Source organism: Ammospiza caudacuta, chromosome 22, assembly GCF_027887145.1.
Source record: "Ammospiza caudacuta isolate bAmmCau1 chromosome 22, bAmmCau1.pri, whole genome shotgun sequence".
NCBI lineage: Eukaryota > Metazoa > Chordata > Aves > Passeriformes > Passerellidae > Ammospiza > Ammospiza caudacuta.
Window position 1 is genome coordinate 2475664 of NC_080614.1, and position 26972 is coordinate 2502635.

At 50.0% G+C, this 26972-nt stretch overlaps 3 protein-coding genes across 6 annotated transcripts; 1 reads left to right on the forward strand and 2 right to left on the reverse strand.

Moving 5' to 3' along the window:
- The first annotated feature begins 3176 nt into the window (after positions 1–3176).
- Positions 3177–12526, forward strand: YBX1 (Y-box binding protein 1). 3 transcript variants are annotated; one of them, XM_058818624.1, is made up of 8 exons: positions 3177–3490; positions 3835–3898; positions 7249–7282; positions 9340–9429; positions 9650–9952; positions 10306–10385; positions 10476–10753; positions 12146–12526. In XM_058818624.1, the coding sequence occupies exons 1-7, from the start codon at positions 3334–3336 to the stop codon at positions 10720–10722; spliced, it is 975 nt and encodes a 324-aa protein (XP_058674607.1). In that variant the 5' UTR covers positions 3177–3333; the 3' UTR covers positions 10723–10753; positions 12146–12526. The 3 variants fall into 3 exon arrangements, with proteins under 3 accessions (XP_058674607.1, XP_058674608.1, XP_058674609.1); XM_058818625.1 differs by having other exon boundaries at positions 12151–12526; XM_058818626.1 differs by having other exon boundaries at positions 3178–3490; positions 10488–10753.
- A 1957-nt stretch (positions 12527–14483) lies between these two features.
- LOC131567325 (claudin-16-like) lies at positions 14484–17884 on the reverse strand. Its single transcript, XM_058818900.1, has 5 exons — positions 17720–17884; positions 16595–16697; positions 15489–15653; positions 15149–15340; positions 14484–14575 (listed from the first exon to the last, which is right to left on the reverse strand). The coding sequence occupies exons 1-5, from the start codon at positions 17882–17884 to the stop codon at positions 14484–14486; spliced, it is 717 nt and encodes a 238-aa protein (XP_058674883.1).
- A 4237-nt stretch (positions 17885–22121) lies between these two features.
- On the reverse strand, positions 22122–26896 carry CLDN19 (claudin 19). 2 transcript variants are annotated; one of them, XM_058818827.1, is made up of 5 exons: positions 26674–26896; positions 25590–25754; positions 25270–25357; positions 24693–24839; positions 22122–22164 (listed from the first exon to the last, which is right to left on the reverse strand). In XM_058818827.1, the coding sequence occupies exons 1-5, from the start codon at positions 26894–26896 to the stop codon at positions 22122–22124; spliced, it is 666 nt and encodes a 221-aa protein (XP_058674810.1). The 2 variants fall into 2 exon arrangements, with proteins under 2 accessions (XP_058674810.1, XP_058674812.1); XM_058818829.1 differs by lacking the exon at positions 22122–22164 and having other exon boundaries at positions 24683–24839.
- Between the last annotated feature and the right edge of the window lie 76 nt (positions 26897–26972).

A 26972-nucleotide genomic window follows, 5' to 3' on the forward strand; every position in this document is an offset into this window, starting at 1 on the left:
GTTCTTGGCATCTTGTGAATCTCCAGAACCTTTGTGTGTACAGCCTTTCTGAGTCCTGAGGAATTGGTATAGCACAGATTCCAGCACCATGAGTGCTGTGCTCTGAGGACAGTTCTGATGTAAGCGGGTGTCTTTCAGCCTTCCCCCAGCACGTGGTAGCACCAGGCCATTGAGGTGCTATGTGCCACGTGTTGGAGGAGGGGTTCACCTGGGTTCTTACAGAGGTGTTGGAGCAGGCTTGTCATATGGGAAAACCAGAATGTCATATGGGAAAACCAGAATGTCATATGGGAAAACCAGAATGGTGATGCTGTAGGAATGAAACTGGGGCTGCTTGTCCTGTGTATCGAGGAGAGTGCAGCTGAGGCTGTCTTTCTTCTCCCAGAACAGGGCTGAGAGCTCGCCCTCCTGGCAGGGGACAAGCCAGCACCCTGCCCAGGGCTGGGTTCCAGCAGGAGCTTTTCATCCAGCTGTTTAAAGGTAAAGCACCTGACGAGAGTTAGGACAGAGTCTGTTCTGGCACATGAGGGTGCTTCCACAGGCTTGGCTGTGCTCTTTTCTCTCATGGCTCTTTGAAATCGTGTCAGCAGGCTCTGGCTGTCAGGATTCCTATGTCCTCATTCCTAGGATTGCACAGCAGCTGAGAACACTCACTTCTCTCCAGCCTGAGGCATATCACTTTGTACCTGCAGCACATCAGTGATAAAAGAGACACAGACACCCCAGTCCTTTTTTCCCCAGCCCCACACAGGCTTTGCAGAAGGCTCTCCTGTAAGGGGAGGGTTGAAGATTCTCAACAGGCTGGCTCAGGTGCCTCAGAGAGCTATGCCTGGCAGTGCTGTGCTGGGGTTTGCACTGGCTGCTGGTACCCAAATTCACCATTTTTTCACCAGGGAAACCAGTTTATTTCTCATCCAGGCTTAGCAGCACTTTTTCAGCCTGATATATTTATACCACTGCCATCAGCTGGCCTCACTTCCTGCATACAGGGGTCACAGAGCTTCCCCAGATTAATTAAGAGTGGCAAATCCGTTACTACCTCTTTGTTGTTACAACAGCTAATTACATCCCATTATATTTCCCTTCAACATGGAGTGTCCAGGATTCCAGCTGCTGTGCCATGTTCCTTACCTGCTGGCTGAAAGTCTTCTCAAAAACCACATTTTTTGTTTGAATTCTCCCATGAAGATGTCGCCCTTGTGTTGTATGTAGCAAATCCTGGAATGTCCTGTAGCGGAGATGATGGACCTCCTCTCAGCTCCAGCATCTTCCTCCAGCTGTGGGTGCTGCAGCTGGAGATGGTGTTTCTGATGGCCTGTGCATTTCCCTGAGGGTCTGAGTTGCCTCTGGATCCCACAGTGTGACCCCCCAAAGACATTGTTGGGGCCCACGGTTTCGGCTGGAGGTGCATGGCCCTGAGACATCCCCACAGATTTCCTCCCTGGAGTTTCCTCCCTCATGGGGGACTGCCTGGTGTATTCCCTAATTCTGATTCTATAGGAAGACTATTTTTCAGGTGATTCACTGTAGTGGTTTTGGTTTGTTAATTTAAGATTTCTTTAATGTTGAAATTTTTTAAATTAACATGTTGGTGAGTGTGATGGGTTTTAGTGTTGGCTAATTACTTACATACTTATTTCTTGTGACATAGGAAGATAGGATTAGGAGAAGGGTAAAGTAGGCTTAAAATTTTAAAAGGGTATAAAGAAAATTTTATTAACAGTAATTAAGAGAAAAAAGTAGTAAGAATTAAACTCTTTAGAATATTCTTTCATAACTTTTTTTTTTACTGATAATGTAAAGAAATTAAATTTAAATTTTTTGTTAGTTTATTACTTTTAAAAGAGTGTTTGGTTTGGTTTTTTTTTTCTCATACAAAACTGTGACAGTCACCAAGCAGCATCCAATTTTTACATCATTCTAGCTTCTTTATCCAGGTCATCATCCTGGTGCAGATCCTTGTGGGATTGTGTTATTGTTTTCAAGCCCTTCTCTTCATTAACTGATTTGAAGAGTAGGTGAAAGAGTTCCCAAGAGAGCAGGATGAGAGCGGTGTTCCTAACAGGTTGATGTAGTGGGTGGAGCTGGGAGACCCTCCCCTGGCTCGGGTGGAATACGGGGAGCTGGGATGGCCAAGGGCAGTGATTTGTGTGCGGTGCTGGGAGAGCTGATCCCAAGGGGACACACGTTGGTTGCAGAAATGGTGGAGTGGGGGCTCATCTCCCAGAGATGTTCTGGGTGCTTGCTGATGACCTTTCCCTCCTGCCATGTTAGACCAATGATACAGCCAAAGCAGGGCTAGCAATCTGGCCACCAACCACATTCTTCAGCTGCCTAAGAAAAATTTAATTGGTGGACAAGGACGGGGTTTTCCTCTCGACCTTCCCTCTGGGGAATGCAGCAGGAGATGTCGTGCATCTCCGGTGCACTGTAAGGTGAAGACATAGGGGTAAGGAGGCGAAGAGGAGCTGAGAGGTGGTGGTTGGAGAAAGGCTCCAGCAGGGAAAAGCACCCAGCAGTAATGCTTTCCGACAGCCTGGGTGGGTAGAAGGGCTCAGGGTGAGGAGCTGCCCCCGCCCCTCCAAGAGAAGGATGGGATGCTTAGGGAAAAGCTGAACCCGCGCGGGTCAGCTCAGTGCTGTAACTGCGTGTCCGTACGTGGATTGGGGAGCTCTGACACGGCTCCAAATCCGTCATTTTCCGCTGGAATTTAACGTTCCCAGGCCCTTTGTGGCAATCACTAACGGGAGTGGGCGCCCCTGGAGCGCTCGGGCCGGGGCCGCCCGCAGGATCGCGCTGCCCTGGGTCTTGGCGGCGAGCGGAAGCGGGGCCGGAGGCGGCGGAGGACGGGAGCCGCCGCCACATGGGCGCGCGCACTTCCCCGTTCGTGCCCGTTGAGGGCGGGAGCGGCGGCCGGAACGGCCAATCAGGGGCGGGGGCGGGGACCCCGGGTCGGCCGGTGAGAAAAGCTAGCTTGGCAGCCGCGGGCGAAGCAACCAATGGGCGCACGCTCTTGAGGAAAGGCAGGTGTCGTCGCCAATAGGTTTTCGGTGGGGGGCGGGGGCGGGTTGAGGAAAGGCCAATAGGGTCGCTCTCCGTTTAACGGGCGGCCCGGGTGGCGAATTGCGGCGCGTGCGGGCGGGGCGCGCGGGGTGGCTAGCCGGTGCGCGCCGCCATTGTGGCCAGTTCGATCGGTATCGGGAGCGGAGAGCGGAGCTCAGCGAGCCCGGAGCAGGGAGCAGCCCCCCCACGGCCGGCCTCAGTCACCATCACACCGCGGGAGGCGGCGCAAACAGCAGTCACCACCACCGTCCGCACCGAACAGCCGCCGCCATGAGCAGCGAGGCCGAGACCCAGCCGCCCGCCGCCCCCGTCCCCGCGGCGGCCCCCGCCGCCCCCGCCGACTCCAAGCCAAACGGTGGGACCGGGAACGGGGGCAGCGGCCTGGCCTCGGCGGCGCCTCCCGCTGGCGGGGACAAGAAGGTCATCGGTGAGGGCAGCCCGGGGTCCCGGAGTGGGGTGGGAAGCCCCGATCCCCTGCCCCTCCCCCGCCGTGGCTGAGGGTGGCGCGCGCTCCCTTCCCCCCCCGAGGGGCGGCGCGCGCCCCCTCCCCGCCCCCGGCCCGTGTCCCCGCTCGCTCCCCCGCGCGCGCGGGGCCGTTGCTCGCCCCCCTCTCCCTCGCCGCCCCGCGCGCCGCCGGCCCCGCGTGCCGGGTGGGGGCGGGGCGGCGCAAGATGTCCGCCACGCGGGGCCTTTGTGCGCGCGCCCCGCCACGTGCCCCTGACGCGCCGCTCCCTCCCCTCCTTCCCCTCTTCACTCTGCCCCTTCCCGCAGCAACGAAGGTTTTGGGAACAGTGAAATGGTTCAACGTGAGGAACGGTTACGGCTTCATCAACAGGTGAGCGCGTGGACGCGGGGCCTTGTTACGGGGAGGCCCGGGGAGGGGGCGCGGCGGTGACAGGCGGGGCGGGGGGCGGCCGTGCCTTTGCCGCCTCTCGCCCTCCTTGGTAGAAGGAGCTGGTGAGATGCGCCCTTTCTCCACCCCGGGGTTTCTGACCTGCTCGGGGCTTGCCTGGTTGGCTTTTGACTCCTTTAACCTAGGCAAGGGCTGCGCTCTCGAAGCAAGTCTGTTTTCACGGCGATGTGTCTTACATTATGATCCATCCTTTTATGATGTTTGGGTTGTTTTTTTTTTTTCCCTTAAGGATATAAAAGTACACTGACTGTCAGCACACACAGTATTTGTTTAAACTGCTGCATGAAGTTCAGTCAATGCAAGCAAAAATTGCTTTTAGCACTTGGTAGTTAAAACACGCTCTAATGAGGACACCCCCAGCAAGCAGGAAAATGAGCGAAAGGAGCACAGTTCACACAGTCTACTGCCACACTCGAGTGTATGGACTGGTCTCATGAAACAAGTGCCTAGAAGATTCTTTTTATGACAGTGGTTGATGTGAAAGAATAATTTGAACGCTGTGGGAATTAAATAAGTACCTGAAGTAGGCCTGTCAAGGAGAGGAAGTGCTCTGCAAACAAGTTTCTTAAAAATGGGCAATTCTTGGCCCCATTAGTTGGGGGGACCTCCCCGGAGTGTTGCCAGAGCTGTTTCCCTTAATTCGTGGTACTTAAACTTCCCAGTCTCAGAATGAGGCTGCATACTGGAAAATCTCCCTTTAGGCAAGTAAGTATAGTGTTATTATTGGAACTTTAATTTATGTTTGGTTTAAACACTGCCTTTTTGAACTGCCTGTTACTTTATGAACTAGCCTAAATTGTCTGTCAAGCTCCTGAATTGGTGTTGTGTCTGCAGCTTTACAAACTTGCCTCCCAGTCTGCCCAGTTGGCATTGTTCATCGTGCCATGCTTCAGCTCCCAGTGCTGAGGAGTCACCAGTGCTGAGAGCTTCTGTGTCGCTGGCCTTGGGAACGCCTCCCAAATCCCAGCCACAAACCCCACCTCGAGGGAAGGCTTTTCCTGTTTCCTCGGCAGTGAAAATGTTCTGTGGTGTCAGTCAAGCAAGGAAGCAGCAGCAGCTAGTTGAGACATCCGAGCAGCTTCCCCAGTCATTACTTTGGCAGCTGTTTAATCCCTGAGGTTGCCATTTGTAATGAGAAACCCAGCATGATCTGGTATTATCAAGAGATTAGAGGCTGGTAACTGAAGGGGAGGACATTTCCTCAGCTCTGGAATCTTTGCTTGGCTGTAGGGAAGCTGTGGGGAGCTCCTGCCCTTGCACGGCTCTGTTTTAGCCAGGTCTGCTTTCAGATAAAATGAGGCTATGGAACTGAAACGAGCTTTGATGTAGTTGCATGCTCACTTCAGGTGTTTCCTGTGTGTTCTTAGTGTTAGAGGTGTGATTCTGTTTCAAAATAGGAAGGAGTTTGAATTCTGGGTCTTTGATGGTTGTTTCTTGTGTTTGCCAAAGTAACAAGTGGATGTGCAAAGGCCGCTGGCCTGGTCTGTGCCATAGCTGGAGCTGCACAGTCTGGCACGGTATTTGGTGCTGTGCTGGACTTGGCATCTTCATAGTCTGTCTGCTTGCCTGTTTCCCTTTTTCTAATATATTTTAGTGGATAAAAGATGTGAATGGAAGAGTGGCATAGTTGCAAAGATGAGTTCAATTATTTGTTTGGCCTTCAAAATGGATGTTTCTCTTGTACCCTTCCAAATTGTCTTTGAAAAAGTGATGGTCCTGTTGTTCCATCATCCACATGTGACAGCATGCTTGCTGCTTCCAGATGTGCTTGCTGGAAAACAGCATTGGGAGTGATGTTGCCAGTGGCATGAGGCTGTAAAAATGACATGGTGTATTTTTCACTTGATTCACTGAGCTCTGTGTGACCTTGTTAGTTGTCCAGCCAAAACTCCGATGTCCTCTTGAATGGAAACTGCTTTGCAAATGGATTTTAAAAACAAGTATTTGGTCTGGTTGTCCAAAATTGAACCTGTACAAAAGTACAGGGCGTCCATGTTGTGGATGAGCACTTGCTACCACCGTTTTTCAGCTGAGGATGAAAGGAGGTGCTCAGCATTTTTACTAGAAGCATGTTACCATTCTCTTGTGGAGGTTTTCAGCATTTTGGGCATTTTATTTTGAAGAAGAGTCATTCAGCTGTGGGTTTGCAAGGGCTTCTTAGTGCTGCTTTCTTGGGGCTTTGGAGATGACAAAGGAATGGCTCTGCTTTTTGGCTGCCTTTTCCCAGTAACCTTTGTGGTCTGTAGGCATCAATTTCAAGAGGAAACAAGGGGACTTTTTACTGGTGATGTCTGATGGAAAAGCTGTAGCTTGGATGGGGTTTCTGGAAGGAGTTTAATTGTCAAATCTCACTTTTTAAAGACGGGGTAAGGAGCACCTGGCTTTATCTTACTAAAAACCATCCCGAGTATTCTGTTACCACTAGCCATGAGCACTTCAGTTCAGAGCATGTTTTCACACAAGCTTACTTGTGTCTTTAACTAGGAAATAAAAGCCACTTTGCTGTTGGTTCAGGCTGTTCCATGCTGTAATGAAACTTAACACTGCAGTGAGGGTGGGTTGGTGTGGTGGGAGCTGGAATGCTTCGGGAGTGGGGGAGATGGCTTGTGCAGCCCTCACCAGCGCGAGGTTGTCTCTGTTGTACCTCTTCAGAGCAGAAAAGAAACTTCTGACTGAAGCTGGCACTGAGCTGTGGTTGTTCAGGCTCGTGGCAGTTGCGAAAGCTCTGCCAGGGCCACGCTGAAGGATGGGTGCTCTTGGGTCCTTACAGATAGAGACCTGAGCTCTTTTCTGTTCATTGAGAGGGGAGACTGAGGCTTGACCAAGTGTGCTGCCTTCACGGGCAGCTGGTGTTGCTGCTCCTCAGGTAAGTGAAGCGCTGAGGGGTTGTAAGTGAGGCTGCAGTGGCAAGGGCAGAGCTGCTTCCAAAAGCTGCAGTAGGCAGTCTCCCACAGAGCACTGCTGGAAGGAGTGAGTGGTCACTGTCAGGTGTTCAAACAGCTCTGGTGATGGGATGTGAAGGATGGAGGGGTGTGCAGTGAGGAGGAATGTGCCTCACTGACGCATGCCTTCAGCATGTGCTTCGTACTTTGTGTAAGCTGATCTCTTTGCTACACACAGTAAGCTAAAAGGAACTAGTTGAGAGCAGGTTGAGGAGTAATGCTGAAAGCCTGTTATGATAGATCTGCATATTTTGCCTTTGTACTAAACAACTGAATTTTTAATTTACTGTGCATTTTATTAATGAAGTTCAATTTCCTGTTGTCTTGCAGGAACGACACCAAGGAAGATGTGTTTGTCCATCAGGTAAGATTTCCTTGAAACTGAAACATATTCTCTCTCAGAAGTTGCCTGTTCCTGACCCATTTAAGTAGGATTGAAGCTGTGGAAGAGCCTTGCCTTTTCACTGTTACTTGAACACAAACAACTGATTCTTGGTTGCATTGCTGGAAGAGCCTGCTTGCACTTTGGGGTTTTGCACATCAGCCAAGTGGGCTGAGGTTGTACAGTGATGAGAATTGCACTCAATGCTAGTATGGGCTTGGGGGTAACTGCTTGGAGTTCAGTCACCTTGTGGATTCATACAGTGGTTAAGTAAGCATCTGGAGATAAAGTTAAATGAATAGCTTGCAGCAGGGAGAGAATTGAACTTATGGATGAAGTGACAATGAAACTTTTTTTTCCTAGGCAGAATTACAGATTTTATTGTTCTAGGCTTTCCGTGGAAGTCTACCAGCATTTTAGTACAGGCTTTTCAATTTAACTGATATGTATCTGTAGATACAATGTGTGGCAAATAGGTAAGCTTCTGGAAAGTAGACCAGGAGTGCACACCACACCTGTGTCTTACTTTATGGAGCAGGTTTGCCTTGGTTTAGTTCTTTGTCTAATTGAGAGGCTGTGATCAGCAGTTTGCTTTTTGCCCTTTCTGGCTCAGGATCTCCTTGGTAAGCAGACCACAAAGAATTCTTAGTGGAGCCTGCTTTACTCTGGCATTTAGGAATCATTCTTTTGTCTCAAGTTAGGGATATGCTGCTGATGTTAACACAAAGGAAGGGGAAAACAATGCCTGGAAAGCGTTTTGTTTTTTAATCTCTCAGCTTCATGCTTGTTCTTTGTATGAATTAGTAGCTTTTAGAGGCACTGGTTTGTGAGAGGTTGGTTATACATACCCTGAGAGGATTTCAGACCCAATGGGCAAGTAGGGCCACCTGTAAGTGACCTTGACTTACTAGTTGTGTTACAGGACTTGTCATGTAGCTGGTATCTATGTTTCTGAAATAACAGTTTGGTAATGATTTGTTTTAGTGTAATATTTTTACAATTAAACCATTATAGGGCTCTAATCAGAAGGAAATCGGGTTGTTTGAGAAGTCTAGCTGTGTATGCTTTTCTCCATCCCTGTTACATACCTCAGGTGTCACAGAAAGCGGTTGGACTGGCTGCTTATTGTAATAAGGCTTTCCTTAAAGTTACTGAGACTTGTGGGCATGTTTTTCCATTGATTTTGTACAATTTGGGCAGAAGAAATCCAATCAAATTGTGTGGCAGGTGTTTATATTAAAGTTGTTACACTGTTACTGCCCTTCATTTAAAGTGTTTGATAAGCAGGACGTGCCTGAGCAAGGTGTGCATTGAGTATTAACTTGTCTGCTGAAGATGTCATCCAGTACAGCAGAGCACTGAAAACTGAGTCTGTTCTAGTAATGTTGTTTGACAGGTGGGCCACTGATACAGAGCATGTCTGGTGCTGATGCATGGAAAAGAACAATCCTTGTTGTGCAATACACAACTGGAGTAGATTTAGGATTAATTGGTTAGACCTGTAGTAGAAACTATGGTGTTGGAAGCCTTGGAGGAGGAGATCTCTTGATACCAGGCCATTTTTATGTTTACAGAGTATGGAACACAGAAGCTGCTGTGTCCTTTGATGTGTAGGAAATAATGGAGGGCTGGAAATCCAAGAGGGTGATTGGAAGGGTTGTGATATATTGATGTATAGGCATCAGAGGAATGTATAACTATCATAGTGATATTGATTTTTAAACTGTGATTATAGGAGTGCTTTAGCCAGTGTGTGGTGTGAGAGTTCTCCTCTTTGTTTTCAAACTGCCTTTTTAGCCAGCAGACAGCATGTTGACAGGTGCTTCCAGTTAATGGTAAAACTGTTGCACATTTCAAATAGTCCAGAGCATAATACAGGTACATTTTATGACTTCCTGGATTTTCCCAATTATTCAATTGCTTTTTCAGAAGTACAGGTCTTTCTCCTCAGATAAAGAAACTTGAATATTTAGTAATCTAAAAAAAAAAAAAGTCTTCCTTTGTATTCTTATGCTGTGCCTGCACTGTTGTGTTGTTAGACTGCCATAAAGAAGAATAACCCCAGGAAGTACCTCCGCAGCGTAGGAGATGGAGAGACCGTGGAGTTTGATGTGGTTGAGGGAGAAAAGGTAAACACATCTCTCGGGTGTCAGAGCGCACACGGAAAACTCAGGTTGCAGGCTTTGGTGTGGTGCCTGTGGTTTGAGTTGATGCCTGGTGACATCCAAGGAGGTGAATGGTTTTTCATTTCTTCACAATGTGGATGTAATAAATCTTTGCTCGGTACTAGACTTATGCTGTAGCTGGTGGGATGGTGACTGTTTCCCTCATGCTGTTTCCACTCTTTAGGGTGCGGAGGCAGCCAATGTCACAGGACCTGGTGGAGTTCCAGTGCAGGGCAGTAAATACGCAGCAGATCGTAACCATTACAGACGATATCCACGTCGTAGGGGTCCTCCACGCAACTATCAGCAGAACTACCAGAACAGTGAGAGTGGGGAAAAGAATGAAGGAGGAGAGAACATACCAGAAGGCCAAGCCCAGCAACGCCGTCCCTATCGCAGGCGGCGGTACCCACCTTACTATATGCGTAGGCCCTACGGGCGTCGTCCACAGTACACCAACCCTCCCGTGCAGGGAGAGATAGTGGAGGTAACATTTGCCTGACAGGTGACGCTAAACGGGCTTGGTTGCTTTGGAGCAGGGTGATGGGAGGCAGCTTTTGACACTTCTTGTAGGTACTCCAGCTGATTTTGGTAAGGTTTGGCAGTAGCGTGAGATGAAGTAGCTGAAGGTCTTCATGTTATAGCTTCTAAAAACCAGAGTGTTCCAGTTTGTATGATTAAGTGGAGGATTCTCCATCATGTGTGCACCTCTTCCCTAGAACTGCTGTCCACCTTGACTGAACTGACGACCTTCCAGCTCCTTTCTCACAAAGTGACAAGCTGTGGAGTTAGCACATTTCTGGTTGGGGCTGAGGAGGTCTGTGGCCTGATGTCTTGCAGGGTGCTGACAACCAGGGTGCAGGAGACGGCAGACCAGTCAGGCAAAACATGTACCGGGGTTACAGACCGAGATTTCGCAGGTATGCTGCAGATCAGCTGCTGGTTTTAGCCTTGTTCAGCAACAGAGCCGGGACATGGCGATGCTCAGGTGCTGCATAGTTAAAGCCTAGCTTGACTTTCAGGGGTCCTCCTCGTCAAAGACAGCCTAGAGAGGATGGAAATGAAGAAGATAAAGAGAACCAAGGGGATGAAACCCAAAGTCAGCAGCCACCTCAACGTCGGTACCGCCGTAATTTCAACTACCGACGCAGACGCCCAGAGAACCCTAAACCACAAGATGGCAAAGAGACGAAGACAGCCGAACCACCAGCTGAGAACACGTCCGCTCCCGAGGCTGAGCAGGGCGGGGCTGAGTAAATACCGGCTTAACATCTCTACCATCATCCGGGTGCGTGGCAGGGGCCTGGGGATGCCATTTGTTGGCTTCTTTTTATTTGTGCCTTACAGTGTTTGGACTCTTCTTGCTCACGCATGCTGTATCTGATCTGTGATTGTGTCTGCAGAACTGAATTGTGAGGCTTTGTTGCATCAATGCTGACTAATTAGGAAGACTTAGTTACAAGCTTCAATTGTTATTGATGGAATACTGTTACACTTAAAATCTTGGCTGTGTGCAGTAGTACAAGTGTACAGCAGTCTCTGCTCACCCAGAAATTCAAGCAGTGCAAATGTAAAGACTTGAAAGTAGTCAGGAGAAGCTGGGAATTACATGCTGGGATTTACCTAGCTCCATCAGTGCCTGAGCTGAGTCCTTACAGGGAGGTGGATGGCATTGAGACCTTGGCATCCATTTCTACAAAGGTGATGCAGAATTAGCAGGAGTGTCTCAGGAGCAGCTGTTTATCTAATCAAAGCGCTGAAAAAACTGGTAGAAATTGTGGCTTTGTCAGAGCACGTGGGAGTTGTGTTGCAGTACTGAGATGTGGACTCTGGAAGGGTTGTGTGCAGGGCAGGGGCCAGAGGCTGGGTTAGTTGCAAGGGAACCTGTTTGTGTTTGAGGCTTGTTTGGTGCTGACTCCTGAGAGACAGTTCTGCTAATTTGGGAATATTTTCATTGCCAAGACTCTACTTGTTCTGCATTTCTTGTCACCCGTGTGTGTATCCTGTTCGTTTTGTTCCTTGCTTATTGGAGGGCAGGAAAGTGCAAGAAGCATTTAGGCTGTAGTGGGAGCAGTCTGAGTGGCCACACTGATGGGATGGACAGGGGCTGGAGGAGTTGGGCTGCGAGGTGGCTCAGTGTTGGCAGCAGCTGCAGCCTCTCCCAGCTGTGGGAGCTTGGGGACTTCATCTGCATGGGCTCTACTGCTTCATGATGGTCTGCTTGCAGATGGGTCATTCACTCACTGTCCAGACTGTGCTGCAGTGATCTCTGTGCACTTTTGGTGAACATTTGTTGTATCCTAGTATTCATCTTTGTGGTCAGCACCTCCTGGACGAATTCTTAAAATGTAGGCTTCAGAAGAATATGACAAAGTCACCTTTGTTCCTCTTGCTGTCTGGTATCATTGGAGAATATTGGGTTTAGTTTCTTGCTTTGAGCAGTGGCTGAATGTTGGCAGAGCCTGGGGGAAGCAGCCCTTCCCCTGACGGGAGGGATCCCTGTGGCAAAGGAGGCTGGTGTGGTTGTGGGGGATAAGGAGTATCCGGTGAGTGTTGCGCTGTGAGCTTGTGTCAGGCAGCTTAGGGTGAATTTTTGAGTTGCAGGTGAGCCTTGGTACAAAAAGCACCCCTTTAACCCTTTGACACCTGTCTGATCAGCCTTTTTTTCCCTCTTTTTCAGTTTAGTCATCAAAGAAAAGACTTCAAGAAATGAAGAAGAAAATGAAATTCCAGCAATAAGAAATGAACAAAAGAATTGGAACTGAAGACCTTAAGTGCTTGCTTTTTGCTGTTGACCAGATTACTAGAACTATCTGCATTATCTATGCAGCATGGGGTTTTTATTATTTTTACCTAAAGAATTCTCTTTTTGGAAATGATAAACGCGTTTTTTAAAAGCCTGGTTTTTCTCAATATACCTTTAAAAGTTTGTAAATTGTTTCATATCTGGTCACGTTGAGATTTTTAAGAACCTCATTTTTAATTTGTATGAAATATACGCCTGATTTTTTCAAGTCAAACTGCAAGCATCTGTTAATAAAGGTCTTAAAGAGTTACCATATGTGCTTAGGTGTTTTAAAGGTTTTCAGTCTTCGTAGGTTTGGCAAAAAAATGACTGCTTTACTCTTTGGGCATACAGGCTGGTGGGGTAAAGCAGAAAAGTTGAAGTAAAAAAACCAATGAGGGTGCAGTTGAGTCACATTGGAGAATGATGGGCAGCCACAGAGGGGTGGGAGTTTCTAGTGCTGGCCCAGTGTGTTTCCAGGAGCTGTTTGCTGGTACAGCTTGGCTGTGCCCTTGCTGGAATACAGCACTTACAGACCTGACTTGGTGTGATGGTGCTTAAAAAAAAAGGGGGAATCCCTCCCCCAAAAATGGTAAAATCACACATTGGTTTGGGTTGGAGGAATGAGGAACTTAAAGCTCGCCCCATCCCATCCCTTGTCAGTGGGGCAGGGACACCTTCTACTTGCAGCTTGCAGATTGGGTTGCTCCCATCCCTGTCCGAGCTGGCCTTGAATACTTGGAGGGATGGGACAGCCCTGGTTTCTCTGGGCAGCCTGTGCCAGGTTCTAGATACCAGAAAAGTCCCGAACTGGCCCTTGGGGCTGTGCTATAGCGCTGTTGCTCCATGAATGCACTGCAGAGCCCCTGGGTGCAGAAGCGTGGAGAGGGGGCTGTGCCTTCTGGCAAAGCTGGCTTTGGCTGCACCCCACTGCCATGGTGAGAACTCGGTGAGTGGGGGCTGCTCCTTCAGCATGGAGCTCGCACTGTGCCACGGTCTGACAGCACCCGTCAGAACCAGTGCAGAGCACCTGCACGAGGGGGTCACTGCCCAGTGGCAGTTTATGGGACCCTTCTGCATACCAGTGAGCTCTGTGCTCTTAATTTTCTTGTGGTCTCCAGTGTCCCACTCATCCCAGGTGTCCCAACAATCCTAGTGCTCCAGGCTTTGCTCTCTACACCTGCTGATGCTTACACGTGCTCATCCCCTGGCTGTGCCGTTTGTGAGCATCCTGCCCTCCAGACACTGCTGTTTGCTGTTTGACTGCACAATCTCATCTCTGCTCTTTCCTGCCACTCAGCGTTTGGATTTTCTCCTTTCCCAGGTTCCTGGGGTCCTGGGAAACAGGACAGACTTGCCCCAGACTTGCAGAAGTGTGAGAAGCAGCACTAAAAAACAGCTTTGCTGCATTTTGACTTCATGTGAGGGGGCAAATGGCTCAAGAAGACCCTTACAGCTCTCTAGGTTTTGGATGCCGGTGCTTTGCAGCCTGGCGGGGCTGCAGGAGTGGGACTGCGAGTCTTCACACCCATCTGTTTTGGGGACTGACTGTGTCCCTGCAGCACCATCGGCTTGGGCCTGGAGCTGGACTTTCCTCCTCTCAGGGTGACAGTGCCAAGGAGATTCTGCTTGGTTTTCCTGTGCTGCAAAGGTGTCTGTGTGCTTAGCTTGGCGTGAGAAGTACTTCAGACTGACTCACCCCCTTGTGTGTATGGCTTTGGTGTTCCTTCATGATTCCCCATGGAAACATGGATAACTAAGTATTCCAGACTCCTGGTTTTACCCAGTTTTTGAGCACAAGCCTCATACTGCCCTGAGTCCGAGCGCAGGGAAGGTTTCCAGTGGGGCTGGTGTGGGAAGGCTACCAGCCACATGGAGTCAGTGCTGCTCTGTGTGGAAAAGACTTCCCACTGAATTCTCCCAAAGCATGGGCTGAGCAATGTCAGAGGAGCTACTCTGCCCTCAGTGTCCTGACAGCTTTCCCAGGAACAGGGGCATCTTCCCTTAAAGCAATACTTTTCTGGGATTTATCTTCATGAAACCTGGCTGGAAGTGGGGAAAAAACCCTTCCCTGGCTGACTGCTGCAGTACCTTTGCTTTTAGCAGTCAGCCAGCTGCATCATTACCTGGAAGCAGCTGCAGAAATGTCTCAGTACAGGTGCTAGTGCTTTAATGGGGTCGGACTGGCAGGGAGAAGGTCCCATATCAGGGCGGGGCGCAGGAGGTGCTGCCATCACACGCGGGAATCCATGGCGTACATCTTGCTGGTGGCTGTTCGGCCCCGGGGCTGGGGATGCCTCTGGGGTTGACAGCGGCTGCTGGGGGCTACCAGGAAAGAGTTGGGCTTGTGTCAATCATGGCTGGCAGTTGCAGGGTGACTTGGGACTGCCACAGCATGGGGACACAGCAGGAGAAATTAACTGAGACAGCCAGCAGGGTTAACTTCCACCCCATGGGACCAGGCATAAAGATTGGAGATGACATCTGGAGAAGCATCATCTGACCAATGTCCCTGGTGGGAGGGCTGTATTTCAACTAGCACATCCCTGCAGCCATTGTCTCAGGCTTTGGCTGATGACAGGGATTCAACTTCAGCGCAGCTACTGCTTTGAGTAAACATCAGCGCACCTTCATCAGGACCTGGAGGCCCACAGATGTGGATGGATCCCTGCACCCTCTTCACGCCCTTATAGGGTTTATGGGGCCCCCCACTCAGCCCTGTTCTGCCTTGTGTAGCCTTCCCAGCCAAGGGGCACAGGTTGGGCACAGAGGAGTCCCCCTTGGTTAGGCTGGGCCCTGCAAGAAGCCTCTGTGCTCTCTGAGCTGGTCCTTTACCCCTTAGATCTGCCGGGCAAAAAGCTACTTGAGATAAGATGGGGTGGAATGAGACAGACTGACCTGTGCAGGCATAGAGGCAGCAGGTCAGCAGGACAGATGCCACAAAGCAGCCCATGGAGCCAGCCATCCCCAGCCAGCATGACCACCCAAAGTCATAGTGGACTCCCAGGAATATATTGTGTGACACCAGCATGGCCCTCTCCACGTAGACATCCACTGCGTACCACACAGAGCCTATGAGACCCAGGATGCCTAGGAGAAAAGGGGCTTGTTAAAAACAACCCTACAACACCCCATGCTCCCCAAGCCCCGCTGAGCGGGTGCCACCAGCTCCCAGCATGCTCCCCAGCTCCCTGTGGGACATGAAGTCTGTTTGCTCCAAAGCTCCCCAGTCACGCACTCCCAGCGCAGAGTATGACTCCAGCTCCATAGCACAACTTCAGTTTGACACAAGGATCTTCCTTGAGGAAGGTGATGCAGTCAAGCCCAAGGACCAGTGTGGCCAAAGCCAGGCCAGCCAGGAGATCTGCTGCGATCATCAGGGTCCGTGTCACCACAATCTTCACTGGGTAGAAAAGTTAAAAACAACCAGAAACAGGAATGAGGAATTACCAGAGGAACAGGGGTCTCCAGATTTCTGCCCATGTCCTTTTTGAGTCACCCAGCTCACCAGTGGCCATCACACTGGAATCCACCAACTCCATCCCTGCCATGGGCCAAGGGAAGGTGCTCAAAAAGCTCATCAGAAACTTAATAAGGACTTAAACCCATGATTAGACCACCTCAAGAAACCAAACAACTCAAGGTATACCCATCACCACCTGGTATGTAGTTGCCTGCTCAAGCCATTCTTGAGCAGAAGACACTGCCTCTCACACTGTTTTTTCCTCCAAGTTGTGTAGTAGGTGTTTTAAACAGCAAATGTCAATATACCAGTGAAAACCTAGAGCTGGCATGGATCATATCACTAGCTGTGATGGGACTGCCCTGCAAAGCTCGCTTCTCCCCCAGAGCAAGGTGGCAGTCCCCCTTAGTCCATACCAACTACTTTCCTTCTCCACTGCCTGAATCTGTGTTGTTCCATGTCATGACCCAGTACAAAGGTTCTCTCTCTTGGTAGGCCCTGTGCAGGCCAGAAGAAATGTCCCTACCCTGATGTGACTGTCCCTGAGCTGTGGGCATGGGTCCTTGGCCAGTGGGAATGGTCCTTGCTCTGCCTGCAGCACAGTGGGTAGCAAACTCTAGGCTCTACATGCTGGAGCATGTTTGTCGTGAGGTGGCACAGCTTCACAGCATCTTTCCTGCCTGATGACCCCATGGCAGGTCTAACTGCCAAGTTTCTGCCGAGACCAGGCTATTGGGGCAGGAGATCAAGAGATCAAGACAGGCTGGTGTGGCTGACTGACAAAGGGCAGCTTGGTGCAATGAAAATCACTTTCCCTCTTGCCTTTCAAGAAGACTCTGAGCTGTGAACTTAATAAATGCCTCCAGGGCAGGTCAGCTCACCCGGGTGGTCAGCCAGAATGGAGTCATATTGGTCGCAGGTCCTGACCCCGTCCTGCATGTTGGTGACACACTCCCTCCAAAGGCCCCGGCATTTGTGACTTACCTGGAAGCAGGAGAAAGGCATTCATGCAAAAAGCACCAGAGTCTCCCCAGCTTCCCATGGATCTCCCAGCCCAGCAAGGCAGATTTCAGGCTCCCACTACTACACCTGGATATGTCCTGGTGACTCCCTGCCCATACCTGCTCTCTGTTTTCTCCTGCTCCATTCCTCTGCCTCCATAATCATCTAATCCTTCAATTTACAAAGCAGTGGCTTTGCCCCATCATGTCCCTTTTCCAAGCCTGTGGAGCCATTGTGCAACCTCATGTGTTGGGGAGGACGAAACAAGAAAGCCTTTTAAATATGACTGCCTGGCAAAAGATTTTGAGAATATAGAAACTATAAGTGAGATTGAAATGAAAGCAACCTTTGAGATACCTTAGTTGTGACCAGTTGAATGTAATCCCCCCTGGAGGAAACAATTCCCTCTGCAAGCAGGCAGGCCTAAGAGTCAGAGCAGGCCTTGCAGCTTGGCAGATGGGGCCCAAAGAATAAGATTTAGGGTTTAACACGTAAACATAGTACGGTAATGTAGTGATTCTTATATGTTGTGTGGAAATGTTATAAGATATGCATGCTGTAGTAGATTGGTTAATGAGAATCTGCATATTCAACACTGAAGACGATTTATTGTATTGTAATGGGAACTTTGCTCTCTTTTGGCGTTTTCTTATCTCTCTTCTCCCTTATCTCTTTGCTCGCTCTCACGCTCCTCTTCGCGCCCTTTTCTTTCTTTGTCTCTTTGTCTTCCCTCTGCACTCCTTCACCCCCTCCTCTCTACATGCTCTCCGCTCTTAAACCTTTGCCGTTGACTCTCTTCACTTTAAGCCTCTCTTCTCTCGGGCCTGCTCCGAGCTGCGGCTGGCAGCTCCCAGCAGGGCCCTGCACCCACGCCCTTTGTAATAAACAAGTTACACGACTTGGCTTCAAAGAGATCTCGTCTCCGTCCGTCCCGACCGTGCGTGACCCCCGTCACTCTTGCACTCATGGATGGCAAGGCACCCACCTTGCTCTCAGCTGCTCGCCTTGAGGATGATGGTTGCTTTGCTCACCTTAAAGGTGGCTGCTCTGCTCACCTCCAAGCTGTCGTCAGCATTGACCATCCAGCAGTCTGTGCATGTGGCCAGGAGCAGGAAGAGTGTTGAGAGAAGAGCAAGCCCGAATGCTGTCACCTGTAGGGCTGCACTCATGGGGAGACCTGCAAGGGCACAGAGATGTTCACCAACTCTGCTCTGGCTACTTCCAGACACCCAATCTTACAAGGACAAGGTGCCACCGAGGCCAGGCATCCTCTGGATATCTAAGAGTCATCTGGGTCCTGTCTCACAGTGCTCACTTGCTGTCAAAACGCTCTAATATCCTCAGCCAAGGTTGGGCCACGAGGTTTACATGTAGAGAGAGCTTTTAGACACACAGTAATTTTGTAGTGGATACATTCCCACATTGGTTCCCTTTCTTCCAAATAGAAAATGCCAACCATCATTACTTGCCCTTTGGCAATCAATAGATGCTGGAAACCACTGTCAAATAACTGCTGCTAGGAAAACCTGTGACCTAAAGCGTGTTTCCAGAGAACCTCTAGAGACCCATCCCTGCCATGTGACTTGGTGGGTGCATCTTCTGCCTTTTCTTGCTTTTGCTTTTCACTCCAAGAAAAGCTATGAGGTGTTAAACATCCAGATTGGAGCACAAACAAGTGTCCCATGGAGGTGTCCTAATCTTAAGCACAAGCCCAAAGACACATCTCCCATTCCAAGGGGGACAAAGGCTGCTGGGGCATGATGTGGGTGTCCTGAGGAGCTGCCAAGGCTTTCCACAGAGGAGAAGGGAGGGCACCATTTGTTTTCCATCCTAGATGGATGTTTTCCATGTCTAGGTGAAGGGACTCTGGAGAGAAGAGAGCTGTGCCCAGGGTATGAGCTGGGGACATTGTGTCTGCAAACCCGGGACAGGAACCCTATTTTGTCATGTTTTGCAACCCAAAAAGCCAAATATTTTACTGCCTGAATTTGCAACCACTGCAACAACCCTTTGGACAGGGATTCATACAAATGAGTTAATTAGCAGCCCCAGATGAGTTTCTGAGCTACATGAGTTAATTACCATGAAATGATAACTCATCCTTGTTGAGCACCTCCAGCCAGAGGGCGCCCACCCTGGCATGGCACAGGCTCCCTGTGGGGCAAAGATGGAAGGAGGGTTGTCCCCACACCCAATGTGCCCCATGTCCCCCCGCATCCCCTCTTGGGATCTCACTGGCAGTAAATGCATCACTCTCCCATCATCTCTGAGCACGTTCATCAGCTTCACTCCAAGTGGGCAGTCTCTTAGACCCCAATTTACAGTCAGTTTTTTTAATTCCCCAGGCTCTCTTCTGAGCTCATTCCCCAGAGCATTATTTGTTTCTGCTAGAGCCTAGCTGTTTTGGAGCCTTTGAAGAAAATCTGTTCAACCACTTCAGTTATATAATCAAGAAAAAGGAAGAGAAAGAAAATCTTAATGCTAGGAAAAATCAGCTCTAAACCTTGTTAATAATGGAGAGCATGGACTATTTACCTTCACTGCAGGCTCATCGTTGTTGCAGAGGGGGTGATGACAGAATCTCTTTGTTGCTGATGATTTGGGATAAGGGATGTAAGTCTGGAAGGCTCTTAAGTGCTGATGGGATTGGATCCTGACTTATCTAATGGAGTCAGGGAGACGCAGCAACAGCTGGAGCTTGTGCTGGGCTATTTGGGGTTTGTCCAAGGTATGTCAGCTGGGTTTTGTGCTCTGAGACATGATGGGCATCCCTGCAGTTAGAGCAGCCATAGGCTGGGAATGGAGCCTCCCCAAAAATGTCACATGAGAAAACCAGTGGAAACCTGCTGGGAACTCTCCCCAGGTGGGGGACTATGTGTGCTGGACAAATAATCGTTTTTTTATTAGACCTTTCAATTACTGCCTAAGAATGAGTGGCCTAAGACGCTGGAATGGAGTAAGATCCAGGAGCGATACCTGAGTTCAGAGGGTTGGAAGGGGCCAAAGAAAGGAGCTGGAATGCCAGGGTGGTAATGAACCTCTTTGGTAATTAAGACCTTTCTTTTTTTCCCATTAAGCAGAAAACAAGTGAAAACCCCTGCAGCAGCGGTGGCTCAGGTACCTGTCTGGTCAGCCCCCAAGGAGGCGCCTCTGAACCTGAGCAGCAGCACCCCGGCCTGGCACTTGGAGTGCCCGAAAAGCTTCAGGTTTGTTCTCTAATCCCCTACTGTTTGGGGATTACACAGGATCTGTGTTACAGCCCCCTCCGAGCATCCCTGGGCTCAGCTGCGCCTCATGGCTCTGCCGCCGCTCACCCTCATCTCTCATTTCCGTTCGTTGGTCATAGGTGAGGTGCATTTGGGTTTTTAGGGTTGGTTTTGCTTTCTTTTGTTGTGTGGGTTTTGTGGGGTTTTTTTGGGTTTTTTTGGGTTTTGTTTTTTTGTTTTTTTTTTTTTTTTTTTTTTTTTTTGTTTTTTTTTTTTCCTCTAGATAATCCTCTGCAGCATTTTACTGTGGGCATTTTGGCAAAACACCAATCTTGGCAAATCCTTCAGCCCTGCAGAGATGCCCAGGTGCCTGATGTGTGACATTCCTGGGGCTTTGAGCTATTCTATTTTCCCAGAATTCTGGCACATGGCAAGCCTAATGCTTTGGAATGCAGCAGTGAATTAAGGCCAAAAATGTTCAGAAGGGTTTGTGAACCTTCATTTTCCAACCTTTACAGATCAAGAATGGTTCTTGGACATCTATGACGCATGAAATACTGTGTGACCCCAAGCGATACAAAACTGTACCTCCATGGTCTTGGCAACACCTATAGAATAGGTGTATTTGTATTTTCTGCTCTGTCTAAACACTCAGTTTATGTTATATCAAACTAATCCACTTTGTTAATCCCCAACTGAAACCTTTTTGGGGGTGAAAAGAGGCAGGTAGAGGAGCAGAACTAGGAGCAGTCTGTCACAGCACAGCGAGTCTGTAGCCGAACAAGGTAAATCTGGCCATAACAAATCCAATTGGTCTGACCGGGCTCATTCCAGAAAAGAGGTAACAAAGACCTCAGCCAACCCTGTTCACGCTTAGGTGCAGATATACCCCTGGCCAGAGGGCTGGGGGAGAGGTCCCATCCAGTCAGCTCTCTAAGCCGGGAGGTTCGGGCGCCCCACAGAAAGGGCAGCGCGCTCAGCTCGGTGCTCTTTGCCCGCGACTCCGCGCTGTGTCGTGCGTCTGTCTCCCGCCCACGACTCCACATAACAGTGGTCAAATGATTAAGCTCCTTTCCCGGGTTAATGACAGTGAAAATCGGATCTTGGGTTTGTCAAAAAAATTTTGGTTTGTCAAAACGATGAGGTTTGTCACAACCATGTGTTAAAAACGTGCTGACAAGACCCAAACCTTGAACTTCAGCAAATATTTTACTAAAAAAAACTGCTGTGGCTGGAAGGGGAAAAAAAAGAAAGATGTTTTCTGAGATGGGATGATCTCAGAGGACTAGAGAGGACTCAGCAGATGTTGCAGGGGCAGGACAGTGAATAAGAATTATTAAAATCACCACCAAATTCAAACAACCATGTCTCAGATGTGTGAGAAAAGCCCTTCTGCATGCCTATGTGTGGGGGTAATTTTCCCTTTTCCCTCATTTCTGCCTATTTAAAAAGTGACTGTTATTTCACAGGGCTGTGGCTGAAAGCAAGAGGTATGACCCAAAACCTCAATACTACTCATTAATCTGGTGTGTTTGTTTGAAAGACAGGTGTCTGCCAGGGAAGGCAGGAGCCTCCTTGGAATGGAGAATGTAAACCCCCGACCCCTGGATTATTATAATTTTGAAATCAAGGGGCTCTCAGGCAGATATGAGGACAGGAATAACAATTCTTTACTAGTATGTATAACAAGGCAAACAAAACAATAACACTAACAACAAACAGAACCAGGGACACAGCAAAAGCCTTCTGGGCTGCTGGCACTTTCCACTTTGGTGCAGTTACCGTCACAGCTGGCAGAAATGAGCAAAAAAAATCCGGGGGTGGTGGACTAGATGTATTAGGAGTTCCACAGTGGTAGCTGGAACTCAGGGACGGCGCCGGCCTCAGCGTGGAGAAACCGAAAAAACAGCGGGGCCAGGGCAGCGGGGCCCAGAGGCGAGGTTCGGGACTGCCGGGGCACACGGGCACACGGTGATCGGTGCCTCAGTGCCGGTAATTCTCTCTTGCAGGAAGGGAGAGCCTGCCTGTCCTCCTCTGATGCCAACGAGCGAGCGCACCCAGCTGCCTCCAACCCCGGCTATTTCACCTGGCCCCATTCTGGCGGCATCTCCGTGCCCCGGAGAGAAACTCCCCGAGGGAAAAAAGCTGTACCCAGATGCTCCACTCCTCTCCCGCCTTCAGACACAGTCTTTTGTCTTTCTTAAGTACCCCTAAGTATCCATAAGCCCCCAGTAGTTAGTTTCCTAGCAATTTATGGGAAAAAGAAAAATCTGTAAGTAAAAGAAAAAGGAAAAAAAATCCCAACTCCCAACAACTGGTTTAATGACTAAGTGCGTTGGAGGGGTGAAAAGTGTTTCAGCCTGCCTGTGCTGTGACCAAAGGCAGATCCCCCTCTCTGATGTGCTTCCAGCCTGGGTGTCCATCCCCAGGAAGCCTTCAGGTGACTATTGGAGATGTCGCAGCAGCCACCAAGGACAGCAAATCCCGGGGTCTGAGGTGGGATGGGATGTATTTCTGGACTAGATGCAGGAGGCAAGACGAGGATGCTAAGGCGACACAGCAGCCATGCAAAAACCTGGATGGAAAACATGACCTCTAAAGAAAAACATGCACAGCAGGGGCCACGTCCCACATAGTGGAATACAAATCGGCTTAAATTAGTAAATACCCAATTAGGCACAAGTCAGCTCTGAATTAATGGCAAATGGGAGAAAACAGGAAGACTTCAGCTATGAGGGTTCCTGAGAGGGCCTATGAGTGGAAGATGCTGGTGGCATTTCAGCCTTGGGAAGAGACTTGTGGAGGGGTCAAGCTGGATTCCCAAGGATTTAATCTGAAGAAATTTGTAAGAACACATCCCCACCTTTGAGAGCAACACATGGCAAAAGATGCAATATATTTAGCCAGGAGGGCAAGAACTGTTGAGGATGGGGAAAGGCTCCTGCCACACTGCAGAAGTGGCTCTGAACCAGCACTGGAGGGGACTGGTCCAGATGGGGAGTGAGGGGAGATCAAAGAGACAGTTCCAGAAAGATGCCCATGATTTAAAATATTGTAATACCACCAAGTCACAATTTTAAGTACAAAAAAATCCAAGGCCATGCATCCCAAGGGAAAGTTAATGAAATTTATATTAATAGAATAAAAAACATTCTTTACACTGAAATATAAAAAGGCCTTTTTAGTGTGTCTGGTTGTTTGTTTTTTGCTTTTTTTTTTTTTTTTTGGGGGGGGGGTTGTTTTTGTTTGTTTCTTTTAAAGCATAAGATTCCTTTTCAATCCTTACTGCAGTGGCTTTGGTTGTTGTTTTTCGAACCCCAAAATCTGGGTTCAGCACCTGATGGGTGATGCCAGCCTAGAAGCACTGCTCTCCCATGAGGTGTGCAGGACAGCTTTACAGGGGGACTGCAACTCAAAAGAGATAAAGGCAGTTCATGCCAGGGAGAAAGAGAGAAATCACGCGCCCCCTCGGGGAAAAAATAGCATTGTTTCTCCTCCAGCAGAGCCAGGGACCCAGACCCGAGCATGGGCATAACATCAAATAGAGGGAAAGGAAATAAAACAGGAGGAAAGAAAATAAAAATGAGAAAAGTAGAATAAAACAAAATAGAGCAAAATAAACAAAATAAAATAGAGCAACCCAAAATTTTTTAAAAATCAGCTTTCTCTTCATATTTGGGTTTAAAGATAAAATTAAAAAATAGATTATGAAGCTGTTTGGATAATTTTCAGTGTCCTTCCCTGTGGGTTGGTTGGCGCAACACCTGCAGCAGGGCTGGAGGGATGGAGTACAGAGAGTTTGGAGGATTTACAGATGAAATTGGAGCTTTGGCAGTTGCAAAACAATTAGTAGCAGTAGAATAGAGGTACAAAGTGGTGGAGGCAATTAGCAGGTTGTATTTGGAACCTTCACTGTCTGCTCTAGGGGATCTTGGCAGGGGAAGAGGGATTTGGACCCAGCAGGGAGGCACCAAAATTCAGGGCTCTGTCCATCTGTAACCAAAAACAAATAATTTATGTTCAGACTCTCTTTTTGCTGCTTTAATTTGCCCAAACCCATTCATTGTTTAACAAGGCACAGCCTGGTCCTGGACAGGAATGAGTCCAAGGCAGGTTTGGGCTGGCAGAGCTCAGCTGGAGCAACTGGCCTCCAGGAAGGAATCAATAATAATTAATAATAATTTTAAACTGTTGCTTTTCAGTAGCAATGAGGAAGGGCAATGCTGCATCCTAAAAGCATCCCTCTGCCAAGAACGGGGCTTAGGGATGCTTGAACCCCAAGTTGGGCTGGTGCTGTTAGAAGTAAAAACCTCATCCAAGGAAAACCAAACACTGGCTTTCCTCCCCACTTGCTCCTGAAAACAGGATGTGAGAAAGGGGTGGCCATGGTACAAACCCCTTCTGTGTGGCACACCCCTGTGGGACTGGCCAATTGGCTCTGTGCCCCTTTGCCCCTGGCATCAGCCTCCCTGCAGCACCCCCAGAGAATCCCTGTGACAGACAGAGATGGTGTGGCCACAATGTGGGGCTGGGGGCAGCACCCCGCCCAGCTGAGCACACAGCAATGATGGATGTGACAGGTGTGACACTTAAAACCTCTGCTTTGGAGGCTGGCACTGAAAATGGTGCTGAAACCTGGAAGATAAGAAGGAGAAAGGTCTCACGGCACATTCAGGGTCCAGGCAGGGTGGGAACACCAGGGTCTTGCCTCTTTTTGGGAGGGAAGGGAGGCACTGGGCAGCAGGAGCGTAGGGCGAGGGCTCAGACATAGTCCTGGGCTGTGGAGGGCTGTGACTGCTGATGGTACTGCCGTCCTCGGCGCTCCTTGGCAGGGCAGGAGCAGCACAGGAGGGACCCCCCCAGCATGGAGAGGCTGGCGGCCCCCCAGCCCACGAAGAGAGCAGAGCCGAATTCGTACCTGTGATGAAAGGGGTAAGGGCGCATCAGGGAGGGGCAGAGAGGCACAGGTGCAAACTGAGATGGGCAACAGGAGGCTTGAAGCTCCGATGAGGTGATCAAGGTGACGTCAAGGCAGATTTTAGTTCTTCCCTCTCCATCCTCATCTTTCCTGTTGGCTGTATCCAGCTACCACATGTCCCCAGCTTATAATCCTCCCCTGGGCTGAAATTCCACACGTGCACCACTACCCAGTCCCAGCTGGTAACAGCTAAAGCTTTAGCATCAGCGACATCTTCTGCAAGGTGGCAGCGAGGGCTGGCAGAGGTCCCACCCGTGGGACACATTGGGCCACAATGCTGTGCCTCACCAAAACCAGAAAGGAAAGGTCCAATGGGAAGTGCAGGGACAAGACAGGATTCAGAAGGGCACCTCCTGAGCCAGGGTCTTACCTGGTGTTGATGGGGATGGTGCTCTCTCTGAAGAACTCATAGGTCACCTGTGTTGCATACAACGACACGGCAGCCAGTGTGCACAGACCTGGGCACAGAATCGTGGAATCACAGAATGTTTTGGGTTGGAAGGGACCTTTAAAGATCACCTAGTCCAAAGCCCATGCAGTGAGATGGTTGCCTAGCTGTTCCACTAGACATCAAACGTCGGCTGTCAGTGACATCCAGCCCTCACCAAACTGCTCCCCTTCCTCTATCAGCGTTGAAAGGTGCTTGAGGATTCCTGCACTAGTGATGTATGAAGGCTAGAGCTGCCTTACCAGAGAGAACGAAGAGAACACCTCCAGCAACAGCTATGCGGCTTTTGGTGACAGGATCCTCCTCCCCAACTTTAGTGCATTTCATGCCCACCACGCTCACGATGATGCCAAAGAAGCCCAGGAGGAGAGAAATGACCATGAGAGCCCGGCATGTCTGGATGTGAACTGCAAGGGGGGAAGAAAAACTGCTCCCAGCAGGTGCCTTTGACCACAGCCGGGCACTGGAAGCAAGGTCACTGCGTTCCATGCTGGTGATGGATCTGTCCTTAACCCTGTCCTTGCTGTGTAGCTCCTGTGTCATATCCTCCCCACTTGGTAGATATGGGGACCTCAGCTCAGCTCAAGGCACTGCTCCCAATGCCTTCCCTGACCTTCCTCCCTTCCACCCTCATCCTGGTCATGACTGTGCTGGGCTAGGAAACTACCTTGCCAGGAGCAGCACCACAGTCACCAAATGCCAAAAGGGTGATGCACGGTCATGGAGCAGGGGTGGGGGGGAGTGTTTGATGTCCCCATGGGGCACTGTTGGTATCTAAATGTGACGCCCACATTGGGGCTCAAACCTGCTGGGGCCAGGAGCATCCCAGCCACACAAATGGGCTCAAACCCACAGGGCCAAGAGAGGCTCAGTCCTGAGAGGGGGCCCAAGATTCACAGATGGAGAGGGAAGCTTGGACCCACATCAAGGCTCAGCTCAGTGGATGAGTGGACTCAGACCCTTCTGAGGGGGGGTCAGATCTACAATAGGAGTGGGGGCAAGAAGGACTTGGACCTGAAGGTGACTCAGGCTCCAGGAAGAGCCAGGGGAGCTCAGATGCATAGAGAAGGAGGCATCCAGACGTGAAGAGGGTACAGACCTGTTCGGGATGTGTGTTCAAACTCATACATGTGGGTTCAAACACAGAGAAGGGCTCAGAGCCATATGGGGGAGGGTCAAACCCACAGCGGGACTCAGACTTACAAAGGGGCAAGGGCATCTCAGGATCCCAGGGGAGCTCAGACCAAGGCAGAGTCGGGGAGCGGAGACTGCACCCAGGAAAGGAAGCGGGGCTCATCCTATGGGGCCCCGGGCCCCCGTACCCACCTTCGAGGGAGAGCAGCGAGTCATGCAGGCGGCACTGCACCTGCCCGGTGCTCTGGGCGGCGCAACTCATCCACAGCCCCTCGTGGAGACCCACGGCCGTGATGATGGCGTCCCCGGCGTACGAGCTCTGCCGCCACTGCGGCAGCACGGCGGCCGCCAGCCCCGCCACCCAGCCGGCCAGCGCCGCCAGGTACCCGGCCAGCTCCCGCGCCCCGCCGCCCATCGCCGCCGCCGCGCCCGGGCCCGCCCCGGCGGACGGAGAGCGGCCGTGGGAGGAGGGACAAGGCCCGAGGGGCGGC